The 18,531-nt window shown below is 39.0% G+C and overlaps 2 protein-coding genes across 4 annotated transcripts in view; both read right to left on the reverse strand.

Annotated features, from left to right (window-relative positions):
* BCAT1 (branched chain amino acid transaminase 1) overlaps positions 1-18,531 on the reverse strand; it is an 88,360-nt gene that overhangs the window by 38,175 nt on the left and 31,654 nt on the right. For all 3 annotated transcript variants that reach the window (XM_036457392.2, XM_036457390.2, XM_036457393.2), the window contains exons 3-4: positions 9,806-10,006; positions 2,044-2,154 (exon numbers count right to left, since the gene is read on the reverse strand). In XM_036457392.2, coding sequence (XP_036313285.2) covers positions 2,044-2,154; positions 9,806-10,006 — 312 coding nt within the window. The remainder of the gene's footprint in view (positions 1-2,043; positions 2,155-9,805; positions 10,007-18,531) is intronic.
* LOC118729855 (replication factor C subunit 3-like) lies at positions 11,017-12,415 on the reverse strand. The gene is given in 3 exon segments (XM_036457394.2): positions 11,017-11,345; positions 11,541-12,109; positions 12,111-12,415. Coding segments are annotated over 3 exon segments (1,032 nt in total). The 5' UTR covers positions 12,329-12,415; the 3' UTR covers positions 11,017-11,100.

Below are 18,531 nucleotides of genomic sequence, written 5' to 3' on the forward strand. Positions count from 1 at the left end.
TGATAGAAGCAGGAAACTGGGTGAAGTTATTTATACCATAACCAACAAAGATCATACTGGAATATGTTATAATATTCTGAAAATTAGTAAGAAAAAGTCAGATTTCCCTGTAGGAAAATGGACAAAACTCAGAACAGTTTATTTCTAAGGAGGAACAGATTCTCATACTAAATGAGTGACAATCTATAATAGTAAAAGGGTTATATGCTTATTAGATCGGACGTTCTTCCCGATGTCCAGAATGAAGCCTGGGCCAGAGTGAAGCTGCCTGGGTCAAGGGTGCCTGCCAGCAGCCGGAGGGAAGCCAGTGCCGGCAGCTTGGGGGAGGCCCACTCTTGCACGAATTTTTCTAGTTTATAAAATAAGTAGTGTCTACTCACTTGGGAGGATAGAGAAACATGCTTTCAGAAATGTGATAGGTTATCCAAAGTAGAAATAAGTCAGAAATATGCATCTGAATAGAGCTCCTAACATCAGGATTGGCTATTTAAATACTAATTTTTAACAGCAGTCACAGCACAGTGGTTGGCAAACTCATTAGTCAACAGAGCCAAATATCAAGAGGACGACGATTGAAATTTCTTTTGAGAGCCAAATTTTTTAAACTTAAACTTCTTCTAACACCACTTCTTCAAAATAGACTTGCCCAGACCATGGTATTTTGTGGAAGGGCCATACTTGTGAGCTGCAGTTTGCCAACCACGATCACAGTGTAATAATATTATAGAAATTGAGATTGCCAATCATATAGGACATAAAACCCGCTGTAACACCTGCTTGTGTCTCTGGTACTGTTGTCTAAACACAATGTTTAATGGAAAGAGAACCTAACTAGGACTTTAAAAACATGCACCCACTTTCTTACCCTTCATGCTGTGATATTTTGGGGATATTTTGCCTAATTGCCTTAGACACTAGCAAGTATATAGTTATTTAAGTCATTTACTTTGAACACCGGCATTGTTTTCATTTACAATAGACAAGTCATTTAACTTCTCTAGGCCTGAGAGTTCCTCCCTGAACATAGGTGCTACTAAAATTTACAATACACACACCTTCTTGACAGTGCCTTACTATTATGATTATCCAGGTGAAGAATGTAAAACCTCTTAACAGTTTGTGGCATAGTTGCTATTCAATAAATATTACTGCCCTCTCCTTCTGTCCCCATTTTAAAGTTTTCCCCAGTGATACGTCTGTAATAGTAGAAGAATGAAACTAGGACCAAGTCCAAAGAACTTACCTTAATTTCCCTTCTGCTATCATATTATGGCCTTAGAAGGAGGAAGCATGGGTCACAAAAGCAGAAAGAAGGAAGAGCCTAGCTAATAAGGAGTCGTTACTTGGGTTTAGCTATTCTGGCGTTCTTAAATGCACAGCTGGGGCTAGGTTTCTGAAGGCTGAGTACTCATACTACAGAATGGCAGCTGGTCACATCGCAGGGAATGAAAGTAATCAACATCATTTCCACCTACATGAGAAGTTTAGCATCTAAACCTAACCCACCTTATAATGAATTCTGCTCCATAACAAAGTCATAGCCAAGACCCAATGGCCATGAAAACCCATTTTGACATCATTGTGCATCTTTTTAAAATAAAGCTTGGGTTAAAATATCAAAATAATGACTTAAATAACTATATACTTGCTAGTGTCTAAGGCAATTAGGCAAAATATCCCCAAAATACCTGTGTGGCACTCCATGTTTTCCTTTTTTTCCATGTTATAATTTCATGCACACTTTAGATTTTATTTCCTTTTGTTTGAGGCATGTTTTTATTCCTTATCTTTTTATGTCCCACATACACGTTAATCCCCCACAGACACTCTAAGAAATAGATTGAGAAACTGCCAAAGGGTATTGGTTACTTCCTCACATTTTTACCTCTCTAATTATTGTACAAAGTAAATCAGATATAACTTCAGTGTTCATATGGTCTGTACTGAATATATAAGTATTCCGAAGTTATTTCTTTAGTGGTAAACTCATAGTGAATCATTATGTCAAGAAAAACACAAAAGAAATGCCTAAATTTTACCTACCGGCAAAGTTGCCCTCAGAGCAGATCGGTACATTCTATCCATGTTGAGGTCTGGCCGGAAGAGTCGAATTTTGTTATCTACATCTCGAAATGCCTTCATTCCTTCAAATAACTGAAGATGAAAAAGAGATCAGTCTTCGAGGTTAAGTAAATGAAAACAATGCCGGTGTTCAAAAGAATGACTTCTCTGTGGGCGCTCTTCTCCTTCATCCTGTAAAAGCTGTTGACCCCAATCTCACCCAAGAGATCCCTAAATCTAGAAATGCAAACTGATAGATTGGTAACAGTAATAGCAACAGAAAGAAGTCATTTTATTACCAAAATCTGGTGGGGATGCAGTTATCCTGTGCTTAGATAGAGCCAAATTGCTAAATAATATATTTATGGGGATTAAAAGAAAACCATCCCAATCCCACAACATGGACCAACTGCCTAGACAACAGAGGCAGAGATCAACGGCCCCAGGGGCACCCCTCAAAAATCCCCTATACCTTTTCATTGAATCTGGCTCATTCAAACTCCAGATAGTAGATAATCTAGATATGACCAGAGCTGGTTAAGTTCCAAGAGCCATAAAAACCAAGCAGGTCAAGACATACTATGTTGGGGCCATGTCACCTTTCTAAACATGCTGCCCCAGACAAATCACTACGCAGAGATGTGAAAAGACTGGGAAGCAGGTATGTACTGGCAATTACAAAAGAAAGGGGAAAATCAGTCACGTTAGTGAGAAATTTTAACACAGGTTCTCTAGGTAACCAGCAGAAAAGCAGGCTGAACTCAATGAAGGTATGAAAGACTTGAAAAAGAACAACAAACTAACCCACATGACAAAGCCCAGTCCACACCACCTGCACAATGCATGATGTTTTCAGTGTTCTCCACCAGAAGATCAGCCACAAATCAATATGAGAAATATAACTAGAAAATGTCCGTAGTTTGGAGAAGAAACCCTTTACAAAATAAAGCACGAGATAAAGAAGAGCAATAATGGAAATGAGAAAATACGTTGAACTGAATGGTAATGAAAAGTAAAGCTGTTAAGAGGCTCCTAGCCTTAAAACTTACATGAGAAAAGATAAGAAATATAAATCATGTAGCACAATTAAAAAGCACAAAATTCAATGTTGCAAGGGCAAATATAGGAGTAATTTATTAAATATAATCAGAGTAAAGTTTCAGTTAAAAGATAAGGCTATCAAATTGGACTCACTAAAAAAATAAACATCGGAAACAAAAAGATATAGAAAGCAATATATCATACAAATACTTTCTAAAATAGAGCTGACAGGTGCAAGTAGTAGATAAATAAGCCTTAGATATTTAATGGACAGCATAGTGATCATAAATAATATTGAACTATAAGGTGCAAGTGGCTAAAAAACTGGATCTTAACTGTTCCCACCACAACAAAGAAATGATAATTATGTGACATGATAGAGAAATTAGCTAAGACTACAGTGGCAATTGTACTTCAATATACACCATGCATACCGTAAGCTTATAGAATGTTATATATGTCAATTGTATATTTTTTAAAACTGTGAGTTATATTACTAAATACAAAATAAAATAGGTAACTTATTTACTTCACAATTCTTAAATTGTATGCATTTGACATAGGTTCAAGTAGATGTAAAGATTATATAATAATATTGAGTAAAATAGATGCAAAATATACAAAAGGATAATACAATATGACTTATTGGGACTTATTCCAGGAAGAGAAATTAGAAAATCAATTAATGAGATTTATTATATTAAGCGTATGAGGGAACAAAGGGGGAAATGGTCTTCTCTAGATGTGGTAAATGTATCTGATAAATCAAACATTCACTTATGATTTTTTAAAATTTCCCAGATAATTAAGAGTAAGAGGGAGCTTTCTTACATGACAAAGGATTTTGAAAATAAACTTGCAGAAAACATTATACTTAATGGTAAAACTTAAAGCTTTTCTTTTTGGATTGGAAACATCATAAATTATCTGCTGTGACTACTTAAGTTCAATATTCTACAGCCAGTATAATAAGGCAGGAATAATAAAATAAATTATTATTTTATTTCTTCAATTTAAAGAAGGAAAAATAAAACTGTCCTAGAGCATGAAATATAGAAAAGATTAAATATCTAGAGAATCCAGAAAAACTGACAAAACCTCTTGAAATCATTTGTTTAGGCAAGGTAGCCAGATGCAAAATTATACTTCTATGGAACAGCAGTAGTTCAAAGATAAAAACTATATATATATATATAAAACAGAATAGAGACCAGATGGACAAGACAATGGAACAAACATGGAGACACCAGAATAGACCTATACACACAACAGAGGTGCTATGACATATCAGAGGGAAAAGGACAGTCTTTAAATGGTGCTGGGATAACTGAGTATCTGCAGGGGGAAAAAAAAATTAAAAGAAGAAGAAGAAAGAGGAGGAGGAAGAAGAGGAAAAGGAAAAAGGAAAAAGAGAAGGAGGAGAAGGAAGAGAAGGAAGAGAAAGAACAGAAGGAGGAGGAGGAGGAGGAGGAGGAGGAGGAGGAGGAGGAGGAGGAGGAGGAGGAGGGAAATTACAGGGTATATCAAAAGTAGGAAAAGAGTTGTTCATATGGAAAATGCAATATACAATACAAAATACAAAACAACAAAAATACAGTAATAAACAATAATACAAGAATAAACTCTGTGCTTCACATGTTCACGACTATAAACCTACTTTTGCCCACCCTGGATTCAACAGCAGAAAGGGTTAAAGTTCCCAGTGGTAAATCCAAGTTTTCTAAAATTCTGATTTTCACTTGAGGGCTAAAATGCTAGCATTGGCAACAAACAGAGTCCTTTGTTTCACTTGAAGTCACAGGTTCACTTTGTTCATTTTTCAAGAAAACACACACAATATAATCCCAGTTTACAAAAAGTTCATACAAGGTTAATAGAAAAATGAGGATAACTGTTGCCAAAAGACACTGGATTTATGATGTGAAAGGAACACTTGAAGGCTTCAGGGGTGCTTAAGTGATCTTTTTCTTTACCTAGATGAGCATTCATTTTAAAGTATTCATTAAATATTATATATATGATTTTTTTCAAATTACATTTTATTTCACTAAATATTTATTTCAATCAGAAAAAGAAGTGCCAGTTTCATTTCATTTTATTTTATCCATATCCCCCACTCATAGTTTACATTTCTCTCCTTCACTATTTGAAACTTTCACTTATTTATCTATAAAAAAATTTGAGGTATTAAAAAAAAACTACATGTAGTTGTACAATAGATCTCAAAGTAAAATGGATTCTAAAATCAATAGGGCTGGATGAGTGGAAGAGACAGATGGTCCGGAAAATCACTCTTATATTTACTTTTGTATTAAAAAATACAATTATTGAACTTAAAGATCATGTTGGCATATAATAACATAAGTGTGTCAATAAAAGAAAAAATGTTTTGCATAACATTTGGGAAGGGAAACATTTGAAATAAAGTATCTGCCTAACTTTCTCAGTGGGTATTAAAAAAAGAAAGAAAGAAAGAAAGAAAGAAAGAAAGAAAGAAAGAAAGAAAGAAAGAAAGAAAGAAAGAAAAGAATTCTGAGGGTAAGATCGTGATTAGTTTGTTTAACATCCTATCCCAAGCCCTTTGCACAGTCCCAAACACATTGTAGGCACTCAACAGCCATTGAATGAGTGAACAGGAAATGAAACTAATATGCCTCATGAGAAAACTCAGTGACCCTGGGGTTCTCTGCATATGACCATCACACTTCCCAAAGTCCTATGATACTCTCCTGGTGTCTTTCCTGTTAACTTAGTGCCAATCATATGAAGAGGTAACCAAACACATTGCTTTATCTCCCCATTTATCACCTATACATGTTGCAGATTATATTTTTCCAAAAATAGCCACACAGTTTTTTCAGTCCCTCATGATCTTCTAGAACTTTGACATTCCTCATCAGGAGGTGAAGGGTATATATACTCCCTCCTATTGAATTTGAGCAGGCCTTTGTGATCTCCATGACAACAGAGTAGGGCAGAAGGAATGCTGTGATTTTGATTCTAGGTCACAAAAAGCACAGAGCTTCTATCAGGGCTCAGCTGCTTGTGACAAAAAGCTTTGGAGCTCACGTCACAGAGGACAAAGTGCAGCTATTCTCAGAACACCGTATTTGGCACATCACATGGACAAAGAGTGATGCCAAGAAAACCCCAGCATTTCAGCCACCACATCTTTGAGTTTCATCAGACATATGTGTCACGAAGCTCTTGAGCCAACTCCAACCCCAGCCACTATCTGACAGCAAGCACATAAGACACAACAAACCAGGAACTGCCAGCCATCCTAGTCAACTCCCAGAATCATGCAAGATATAAAACGATAGTGGCTGTTCCAAGCTATTAATTTTGTTATGTCGTAAAACACAGTCCAGTTCTTAATGCAAAACAGATCCTGTGTTTATACTATTTATGGAGACTAATAATACAGATTTCAATTTTTATTTAACAAAGGATAACAATAGCAATTAAAGGTTTGTTTAAAAAAAAAAACAACAAAAAAAAAAACTATCCTGGTCACAAAAATCTACATTGGCAAAACTAATAAACTCATTTAAATAGATGTCCAGTGAGTTTCAAAAACCATTGGCCATCAAAATATTTTTTAACTTTCAAAATGACCTTAATTCTTTCTTGTTTACTTTCCATAAGCCAGCGATTCACAAGATGTAGTTTTGAGGGTCTTTAGATGACATGGGGACTTAGAAGTCAGAGCCTCGAGGGTAGAAGCCGGTGACTAATGAAAGCTGTGTGAGAATCACTGCCAAATTCCTTCTTTCAAGTTCATAAGCATTTTATTTCATTTGTTCATCACTGTACATAATGACATAGGCTAGGGCAGCTACCATTCTTATGTTATAATTAAAGAAACTGAGGCTCGGACTAAATAATGTAAGAACTCATCGAAGTTGGTACAGTTAAAACACATAGATGGGAATGGAAGCTTAAACTTCTAAATTCAACATTTAATGTATACATTGGGGCAGCTAATATATTTCCAATTATTTGAATATATAATTTTGAACAAGTTAACTGGACAGGCCTTTTTGAAATTTTAGTGAATATGTTTGAAGAAAACATCACAGGGAGTATGAGCTTACCATTTGAACCCTGACTCCTCCCTAAATGCTATACAATTTTGAACAAGAAACTTAACTTTTCTAAACCTGCTTCTGTATTAGGTGATAATAATGCTTCAAGGGATAGTAATAATAGATAATAATGAGGCTCTCATTATGCATTAGGTATGGTTCTATATGCTTAAATGAATCGCCTTACCTTCTTCTTATAATAACACTATGAGGTAGGTATTATCACCGTCTCAATTTCACCAGTAAAAAAAAATTGGAAGCATACAGTCATTAAATAAGTTTCCCAAGTTAAAGCAACAGAGATAGAATTTGAGCCCAGAAAGTGTGAACCCAGAAATATAAGCTTTCTCACTTAAAATAATAACATGAGATGACCCATTGTAAAGTACCTAGTACAGGGCACATGGCAAGAATTCAATTTTAAAAATTCATTATTGTTATGAATATTTATTATTACCATATTTCAGTCCCTTAATAGGTAGACTATTGCTTATTTTAAGCATCCCAATATTCTGAGTATGTCTAACACATTATAAGTAAGTAAAATAAAGTCAGGGTCGCCCTAGCCAGTTTGGCTCAGTAGACAGAGCATTAGCCTGCAGACTGAAGAGTCCCAAGTTTGATTCCAGCCAAGGCACATGCCTAGATTGCAGGCTCCATCCCCAGTGAGAGATGTGCAGGAAGCAGCCAATCAGTGATTGTCTCTCATCATTGATGTTTCTTTCTCTCTCTCATTCTCCCTTCCTTTCTGAAATCAATAAAGAAATGTATATTAAAAAAAAATGAGGGTAAAGGGAAAAGGGAGAGTATTGTCTATTTGGCTACATGTGAATCCTATGAAGGACCAGAGAAAGCATCTCTAAATATTTAATGCTTATGATTATTCCACTCAAGCCTGAAGGATGACCTTTATTTATTTATTTATTTATTTTTAAATCAATCTTTATTGTTCATATTATTATAAAGGTTCCTCATTTCTTCCCCCCTCCACCAGGTTCCCCCCACACCCTCCACCCCCTTCCCCTCCCCCATTGTCCTCATCCATAGGTGCACAGTTTATATTCAGTCTCTTCCTCCCTCCCTTTCCCCGATAGAAAATCCCTTTTCAGATAGTAAATCAGTTACTTAGCATTTTCTCATATCAATAATACCTCCACATGCCCAATGATACACTTCACACAAAAGACATTTCCAAATAGGTCAACAAGCCTCATCCAGGCCTCACCCAAGGCACTCACAGATCAACACCCCAGCGCTATACTAACTCAACACATCCAGATATAAGCCTTCATCACTTGATTCAGTAGACCCTCAAGTTCCCGCAAAAGTTTCCAGCCATGTCTGAGAGGCAGCCGTGGGGCAGAGGCAGGCGAGGAGCGAGCTGTTCCAGGCCTGGCTGCTCTGGGACTGGCCTCTGTTGCTCTGGTTCATTCTACAACCAGCTGCTCTGGGTCTGGTCACTGCTGCTCCCGACCTAGTTGCTCTGGACTTGGCTGCTGCTGCTCCGGGCCTGGCCGCACCCGACCCGGCCACTCCGGGCCTGGCCGCTCCGGGCCTGGCCGCTCCCAGCCTGGCAGCCGCTGCTACAGGCGTGGCCACTCCCAGCCTGGCAGCTGCTGCTCCGGGCCTGGCCGCACCAGACCCGGCTGCTCCGGGCCTGGCCGCTCCCAGTCTGGCAGCCGCTGCTCCGGGCCTGGCCACACCAGACCCGGCTGCTCCCAGCCTGGCAGCTGCTGCTCCAGGCCTGGCCGCACCAGACCCGGCTGCTCCGGGCCTGGCCGCCTGAAGGATGACCTTTAATTACATGTCTCTCAACATGCATCACTACACATTGCTGGTCATAAAAACATGAACTTAGCATTAAAATCTAACAAAATTATTGTATTCAGCGGCCTCTTCTCAATCTTTAGGAGATCTGAGAAGACAGGTGCCTTTGTAAAATATTAAAAGTACATTCTTTTTTATTGCAAATTTTCTTACCAACTGTCCTTCCTATTTACTAAACGATTTTTATGGACATTATAGAAAACTCAAGAAACTCAAGAATATCTAAAAAATTAGTTGTTAAGACTTATCTTTAGCCAAAACTGGTTTGGCTCAGTGCGTGGAGCGTCAGCCTGCAGACTGAAAGGTCCCAGGTTCGATTCTGGTCAAGGGCATGTACCTTAGTTACGGGCACATCCCCAGAAGGGGGTGTTTAAGAGGCAGCTGATCGATGTTTCTAACTCTCTATCCCTCTCTCTTCATCTCTGTAAAAACACACTCTCTCTCTCTCTCTCTCTCTCTCTCTCTCTCTCTCTCTCTCTCTCTCCATATATATATTCGGCATATATATATATATGGAGACAGAGAGAGAGAGAGAGAGAGAGAGAGAGAGAGAGAGAGAGAGAGAGAGAGAGTCTTTATATATATGCCAAATTCTTTCCATATATATATATATATGAATGACTTACCTTCAATGAGACTGTCTATAGGAAAAGTTTCAAAGACATTTATGAGTGCCTGTAGTAAAAATGTCAAGTCCACGCTGCCCAAAAGCTATTTTAGCAGAGGGAGCTATTGGTGCCCCCAATGAAGAGCAAGCATGTTACCACCTTTCAGTGAAGTGTACTCACCTCCACTGCATAGTGCAGAGCCGACGAGGCAGGGTGCAACGACAGGTTCTGAAAAGGCTTGATGTGTGGTTTCTCCCATCCAAACTCTGAGGACCACTCGATTGTCAACATGTGGTCTGTGAAAACGGTTCCAAAAGCCACAGTGTTTGGGTCAGGTTTCTCCTTTAAAACGGTGGCTGGTGTGATTATTAGATCTTTAGCCTAGGGGAAAAAATCAGCCCCATTAAAGAAGAGTAACGGAACATCTACTAGCTACAAATAAAGAGGGTTAAAAAAAACAACAACACATAAAATTTAAGTCATTAGCCAATGAAAATTTAAATCACTTGACTCTTTTTTTTTTCTATCCCCCAAATTTATTTATCTTATAATTAGAACTGTGTGCCTTTTGATCACCTTCACTCATTTTCCCTATCCCCACTTGATTTTTATTTTATTTTTTATTGATGAGAGAGAGAGAGAGAGAGAGAGAGAGAGAGAGAGAGAGAGAGAGAGACTTATTGTTCCACTTATTTATGCATTGATTGACTGACTCTTATATGTGCCTTGACTGGAAACCAAATCCGAAACCTTAGTATATTAACTAACTGAGCTACCTGGCCATAGAACCCACTTGACTTTTATTTTATTTTATTTTTATGTATGTATGTATTCCTAAAGAAAGACAGACTGCCATATATAGTGCCTCATATGTGTTTTTATATTTTTAATGTGTTTTCTATTTATTTCAGAGAGGAAGAGAGAGGGACAGAAATATCAATGATGAGAGATGTTCCCAATGGGAATCAAGCCAGCATGTGTCCTGACTAGGAATCCAACTATGACTTTCTGGTTCAGCTACTGTACCACACTAGCCAGGTGTAGCACCTCATTTAGATGTGTCGGAAGTCTTGAAAGCTTGACTACCCTATATTCTCCTACTGATAGACCTTAAGAGCTTGTTTGAGGTTCTAGCAGAGGAGCACAGCTACTGTATACCCTTGATCGAAGACCAGGCCTCTCCTCTGGGGAAAAGGTCATCCTCTTGATGAAGCATGCAACTTCTGGAGGAAAGCACTTGGATTGCACATGGATCAGTGAGGGAGGGGAGAAGGGGACACCTATCTAGCCAGCCAGACCAGCTGGATCAACCACGGTGGTCAAAGAGGTGATAGATGTTGCAGCCACTTGACTTCTATTATTTATTTATTTATTTATTTTGATTAAGTAAAGTTTATTTTACCTACAGCTCCTGCAATATAAACTGAATGTAAATACTGATAGTGAGACATATAAAGAAGAACTACTGATAAATGTCAGAACATCATGCCTTCCAATCTATCTTCCATGAACTTCTTATAAAGTGCCATAAATTTGGCCACAAATGCTTCCAAGTGATAAATGGCTTTACTACCCAGCTGCAGACGATGTTCATAGTAAGCTGCCATCTGGGCCATTTCTCCTTTCAGTTGTCCATCACAATTATGTAAAAGTTCTGAGAGAAGGCCCTTCATTATTATTTCAGGAGGAATACAATGAGTTAAAAGCTCATGCAGGGGTCCTCAAACTTTTTAAAGTGGGGGCCAGATCACGGTCCCTCAGAGAGCTGGAAGGCCGGACTATATGAACTACTAATTCCTACTGTAACACCTCGGCTGCGCTCACTGCCCAAAAAACCTGGCGGGCCGGATCAGACTCCTCTGCGGGCCGCATGTGGCCCGCGGGCCGTAGTTTGAAGACGCCTGTTAGAGTCTGCCTCGAACTTCAAGGAGCCCAGTCTCCCTCAGATACACCTCCCAATCTGTTTCAGGGACTTCTTGATCTTCAGTAAAAGGATATTGTTGCACTCTGCAGGCTTCACACATAAGTAATGCTTTTCTGAGATTTCTGCAGGACTTCTCTGCAAGTCTACCAGCCAGCTGTGTAGAGAGACTCAGACCTTCCTTCTTGCACACAGTAGATAAAACATTGCAAATTTCCTCAATGCTGGGAGCAGGCACACAAACTGCCAGACACCTACTACGAATGGGTGGCATCACTTTAGATGTAGAATTGCAACACAAGATCAATCTGCAGGTAGACATATACTTTTCCATGGTTCTACGCAAGGCATGTTGAGCATCTCTGGTGAGTTTGTCAACCTCTGTCAACAAAACCACTTTAAAATCTCTTTGAGAGTTTGTTTCAAGTTGCTGTGATTGTGCCACTGTTTTCAACATCTCTTGAATTACTACCCGGTCACTATTTCCAGCATCACTGAGATTAACTTCAAGGTGGTAATTGCTTGCAATAGTGCCAATTTCAATTTTCTTTTTAGATGGAGTTGGTCTGATGTTCAATTCTCAATTTTTCCACTCCAACACCATAAAGTTCACGTGAAATACACATAATTCTTGTCTTTTTGCCAGCACCTGATGGACCATACACTAACAAATGAGGAAAGTCACCACACTGTACCAGGCTGCGCAGCCCGGCCGCCTGCTCCGGGTGGTAGTCCAGCCGCGCCAGCGAGCAGTGCCGGTACTTGTAGGCCCAGAGGCTCATGGCGGCCGGAGTTCCTGGGTTGGATGCTCCAAAGTCCCGCGAGCGCGCTCCGCACTCAGCTGCCCAGCAACAGCGGCGCCCCAACCACGTCTCCTCAGCCACTTGACTTTTAAATATTGGCAACTGACTCAGAAATTTAACAGTATGTGAGCCTACCAAATCATGCCTGCTTTCAGAATCCAGCCTGTTGTTTGAAATCTCAGTCATGTATACTGCCTAATAAGGATCAGAACCAAAATTCGGTGATATATAGAAACAGGGACAAAAATAGCAGAAGGAGTAAAATGATGAAAAAGGAGAACACACCCCCTCTTTGTTATCATCATAGGGCTCGTGTTTAGCACTTGGCAAAGGATAAAGGGAGGTCATCTCTAATACATATAGCAACACCAGCAATAACTTGTTAAACTAAAATGAAGGTCATGAAGAACTGAACACCTTGGTGATGGTTATACTTCCAACTCACCCAAAGAAGTCTTGGATAAGCCTTACCCCCACCCCGCAGGGGGAACTGTAGAAGCAATGCGCAGAACGAAGCAACTGTGTTCCTCTTTAGACACAGAGAAGTAGAAAATAGACAACATATTAATCCTCTGTGCTGTTCTGAGGAAACAATGAACAAAGGGATCTTCGACTAAGAGAAAGATAAATGAGAGTCATAGGAAATAATCTCACATCAGCATCTCACCAACACGCCACCTAGCCAGCCTGTCCATTACAAATGACCAAACACAAAAACATGCAAGTCACAGACAACACCATCAGTAACGTTATAATAGCTATAGAATGCTGACAAAAACCACAGGTGAAGGAAGGTTTGGACCAGTTATAAAACAATATTACCTAGGCACAGGTTCAACCTGTTAACAAGCTGTAAGGAAGGTCAAACTCCACTTATTGAAACACAAAAGGTTCTTATCCATCCCCCCACACCCCAAAATCAAATACAGGTCTTCACTTTATACCATCAGCTCTTATCTTTATTTTTAAATGATCTACTTACTTTTGACTGATTCACTGCCTTACAGCTGCCTTAATCACTTGGTTATACATGATAACCAGTTTCATTTTTAGAATAATATTCAGGCTGATTATTATTCAGTTTCATATTCAGTTTCATATTTAGAATAATATTCAGGCTTTTGTGTTAGAATAATGTAGTCTAACACAAAAGCTCATTACAATTCTAAAATGGAACATATTTCCTCCAAAACTTGGTCTCTATTTCTAACATTCATATTATTTTCTACTTTTCTTTTTACCTCTTAATATGTGAAATAAGGGCAATGCATGTTTATTATTTTACTTAAAAACTTGACTGTAAAGAAGGAAAATGAAAAGTATAAAATCCCCAACTACTTTCCAGCCCACCGCATTCCTGCTCCCCAGAGATGACCTTCGCTCACAAATTCCTTTGTGTGTTTTTCTGTATTTTCTGTACACCGTTGTTACTTCCAAGGTCATTTATCATTCTCATATTCTCACAACCGTTGGTTTCTTTCCCACATTAGTCACTGAACTGAGACACTTGTCCTTGCAAGTATTTCTTTAGTAGGTCTGACTCCTCAATTGCTACTACCCCCTCAGTAGCAAATACTCTGTATCTTTTTCCTGTTCAATGTCCTAGAACAGTTAAATGGCTACAGATTCAAGACCAAATAATTTAGCCCAACTCCCTTTTCCAAGTCTACCTCTCACTAATTAATGTGCCAGTCTTTTACTTATCATTTATTAATGCACTCAGCAGCACATAAATAAAAAACTAGTAGGAGTTAGTTTTCTCACATAACAAGTCTGAAAGGAGCCAGGGCTGGCCATGTTCTGGAACCCCATAGTGCTGTGATTTTTCTTAGCTTCTCAGGGTTAGAAAAGGCTTCTGCAGCGGTAGCTTCAGTTTTAATGATCTAACCAAAGTCTAGAGGAAGCATGGAAAGGACAATGGCAGACTTTTCTGCTCCCTTTAATCACAAAAGCAAATTTTGCAAGAATATCCCTTATGCCTTATTGAATAGAAATGTGTCACGTGGCTCTCTCTAGCTGCAAGGAAGGCGAGGAATCAAGGCTGTCACCGAGGGCTGGTCAGTGAACTGCAAACAAAATCAAGGTTCTGTACCGAGGGACAAGAGGCTGGTGGGACTGTATTTTGGGTACATATCAGTCCAGTGCCAGAAAACAGTACTAGTCCTTAAGAATTCTGGTTTGCATACCTTTGTCTAACATGGAAGAAAAAACAGAAGGACTGAAACATGGCTACAGAAGCCTTCTCCTCCACCCCTTTTTTTCTCCCTACCATTTCCTCCACTTGAAGCACAAGACATGAGATAACCCCAGGTTAGCCAAACTCTCTTCTTTCTTGCTCCAGCAGTGAGTGTGGAAATGGCATCCTGATCTGGCTCAGTAACCTATTGCAGTATCCTCAACTTTCAAATTCCCTAGCATTTGCTTTACTCACTGTTCAAACAATCTCTCTCTATAGACAGCTTACCCTGCAAAAGGCTTGGTTTGCTGGATATGAACAATTTGGGAAATGGGAGTCGTGTTTCTTTCTTGTATTGGTTTAACTCTCTTTTAGCACAGTAACTGTTATACATATCACTTATATCTGATTGATTCTGTTCTAAACTTCACAGAACTTGAATTCATCTTCATGGTTTGGATACTGACAATGGACTGACACAGTTTTATTTTTCTTTAAATCTACTTACCATAGTTCATAAAAGAAACCCTTACAGAATCAATGCCCATTATATAATTTTTACTTTTCTAAAAACTCTTCTTTTTTAATATATTTTTATTGATTTTAGAGAGGAAGGGAGCGAGAGAGATAGAAACATCAATGATGAGAGAGAATCATTGATTGGCTGCCTTCTGCATGCCCCGCACTGGGGATCTAGCCCAGAAACCTGGGGATGTGCCCTGACTGGAAATTGAACCATGACCTCCTGGTTCATAGATGGATGGTCAACCACTGAGTCACACCCATTTGGGCTGAAAACTCTTAAAATACCTCTGGACCACCCATGATGAGCCATTGGCCTAGAACAGGGTTAGCAAACCGCAGCTCAAGAGCCACATATGGCCCTTAGGCCCCTTGAGTGTGGTTCTTCCACAAAATACCAGGCCTGGGCAAGTCTATTTTGAAGAAGTGGCATTAGAAGAAGTTTAGGTTTAAAAAATGTGTCTCTCAAAAGAAATTTCAATCATTGTACTGTTGATATTTGGCTCTGTTGACTAATGAGTTTGCCCACCACTGACCTAGAGAGATCTACTTAGTTAATGACAAAACAGAGATATTGAATAAGGTGTTTTTATGCTCAACTTAGTGCTCTTATAGTAAGAACTTGTTAATCTTAGTTAAGTTTCTGGAAAGTGAATATAAAAAATTATATTACCAGGTAAACTACTACATTCTTTTGTAAGACATGCAATTTCTTATGATGTGAGTAGGAGCCCTCTAACTTTCTGCATAAGGATTGTCCTCCAGGCAGTTTTTCAAAGTAATGCACTATTTGATGACTTTAGAATTTCATCAACCATTCCAATTGTCTTTTATTTGAGAAAATTCCTGCAATTCTGGAAACTAAAAATAACAGCTGTTAACCTGAGTTAAAACAGAAATTAACCAAGAATACTAAATTTAAAAAAATTAGGTGATACAGTTGAATGAAGTTGAAAAGTAAACAATGTTAACTAAAGGTGTGTGATAGATTTTGAGTAGGTATGAAATGAAGTTTTAAAGTAAAAAAAAAAAAAATCACTGACATGAAAGAAACAGATTTCATAAACCATTTTTACCTGTGTTCTTTAAAAACCAATTTCTTCCTACATTTCCTTTCTGAAGATGGATAAACATTAGCTATTTTTAAAATGATATTTTCTCCTGAATATTAATCTGTTTCTGATGTTCCATCACTTCTGACAACTTCAAGTCAGGATGTTTCATACCATATGCTTGTGGGAAAATGTGGGAGGCCACCATGACTGGATTGGGACATAATAAGAAATACTGGCAAAAACAGAGCATATTAAAAAACAATAATTTCCTAACTCAAAACATGTGCTTGGGTAACTTTTTCCTCTAAAATGGGGAAGCCTACAACAGGCGAGTGCAATTTGGCTGAGAGCTCTAAGAATTGGGTTAGCCAGCACTCCTCCGTTTCTATTGCCCCTTACTACTGCATCTGCAAGTCTCTGCCCTGGCCATAACACTTCAACTATCAAAGACTATCTCCGCATTACAACTGCGTCAGAAGTTGCATAATTTTGTTATACAATAAGTGCATTTTTTCCCCTCTATTTGGAAAGTGTTAGGTGTTCTGTTCATTATCTTTTAGAGACACCCAAAAGCCAATGAGGGGGCATGCAGAGGAGAATGACAGATTTGTAGTGTCACATTCTGGGATCTGTAAAGCAGGGGAATGGGAGGAAAAAGACAGCTGACCTTCTGGAAACAAAGAAGACTCTGGAGTCCACAAAAAGATTCCCAGGATGCCCCACGAATACGGCATCTCACAGCTGGACCCTGCTGAAAAACTGCATTCTCACTGTAAAATGGCCACTTCAAAATGGGGGCGAGGGTGCAATATGAAAACTATCCACAAGAGACCCAATAGCAACTTAAAAGTTATAAATGGGGTTAATTGAGAAAGAGAGCCCTAGCCAGTTTGGCTTAATGAATAGAGCAATGGGCCACGGACTGAAGGGTCCCGGGTTCAACTCTGATCAAGGGCATTCTTTGTGAATTCTTTACTTTGCAAAAAAATTTAATTTTTCTATGTTTAAAGTTTAAAGAGTGTGTTCCCCCTCCCAGGAGCATGCTCATGCCTTTCCCTTCCCTCTCTCCTTCCCCCACAGGCATGCATCTCCCAAACACTAAGGGTCCTAGGAGACTAGCAACCAGGAGCGTAATGGGCAGTGGCAGCAAGTCCTAGGCCAGTGGTCGGCAAACGCATTCGTCAACAGAGCCAAATAGCAACAGTACAACAATTGAAATTTCTTTTGAGAGCCATGTTTTTTAAACTTAAACTTCTTCTAATGCCATTTCTTCAAAATAGATTTGCCCAGGCCATGATATTTTGTGGAAGAGCCACACTCAAGGGGCCAAAGAGCCGCATGTGGCTTGCAAGCTGCAGTTTGCCAACCACGCTCCTAGGCTAACCCCTACACTTGTCTCCAAGGCCCACTTTTCACTTTCTGTGACTTCTCAGTGAGCCAAAACAGCCCCTACCTTGACTCTCTCCTGGTGCTTCTTCTACCCTCAGCCCTTCCTTGTTTCACTGTCCCCATACTCTCAAAAAAGAAAATAACAACTATAATGAACTTTTGGGGAAAGTTGTATATATCTATACCCTTTGAAGAATTTATTTACTGTATAAGATAACTCTTAGAGATGATCAAGTATGAGTCCCCTTTATCTTACTGTCTCAAAAACCCATCTCAATATCTAAGTTCCCAAAAGGTATGAGAAGCAGATATGCTACAAGGTTGCAGGGGATATTATCTCTAAAGGACCAGGAATAATATGGACAACTAAAATTCACAAACTTATTTTAATGAGGAAATGACTATATTCTAACGTCTTGGTTTTTTAAATAAAGCCTGAGAGCAGAGACTTTATCTGGGCCGTGTTTCTGGATACCCACTGTCCAGCACAGTGCCTGGTACACAGTAAGAGTTCGGTGTGTGTGTAAAATCGATGAGTCAAGGCTCACTCCCTCTCTGAATCCTGCCAGGAAGTGAGGTCATGAGGACAGGCTGTGCTACGGTGGACAGTGTGACTGAAACAGGCAACAGGAGGCAGAACCAGCCTAAAGAGAAGCAGCAAAATCCTCCAGGGCTGGGGAAGGGAATATAGTGATTGATAGAGGAAGTAATACTTCACATTTGTATTTTTTCTGATTGTTCAAAGTACTTTAATAAGATTCTTTCTCAGTTGCTCTGTGAAGTATGAGATTTAATACATAAACCCATAATTCAGAGAGGAAAGAAGAAAAATACAACACTTTAAATGTAAAATATTAGGCGCTGCTTTAAAAAAATTAATTATGGATTTAAATCTTTCCAGAAGTGGAGTAAGGGTCACACTTATTATACAATCAGACAAACCTTTAGGTGGATAGTCACGAATTGATGACTTGCCAAGGAAAAGTTATGATTTATGAAATACTGTAAGTAGTGAACCGCCCTGTGGTTTTAGATGTGAT

Source organism: Pipistrellus kuhlii, unplaced genomic scaffold, assembly GCF_014108245.1.
Source record: "Pipistrellus kuhlii isolate mPipKuh1 unplaced genomic scaffold, mPipKuh1.p scaffold_m20_p_3, whole genome shotgun sequence".
Lineage (NCBI taxonomy): Eukaryota > Metazoa > Chordata > Mammalia > Chiroptera > Vespertilionidae > Pipistrellus > Pipistrellus kuhlii.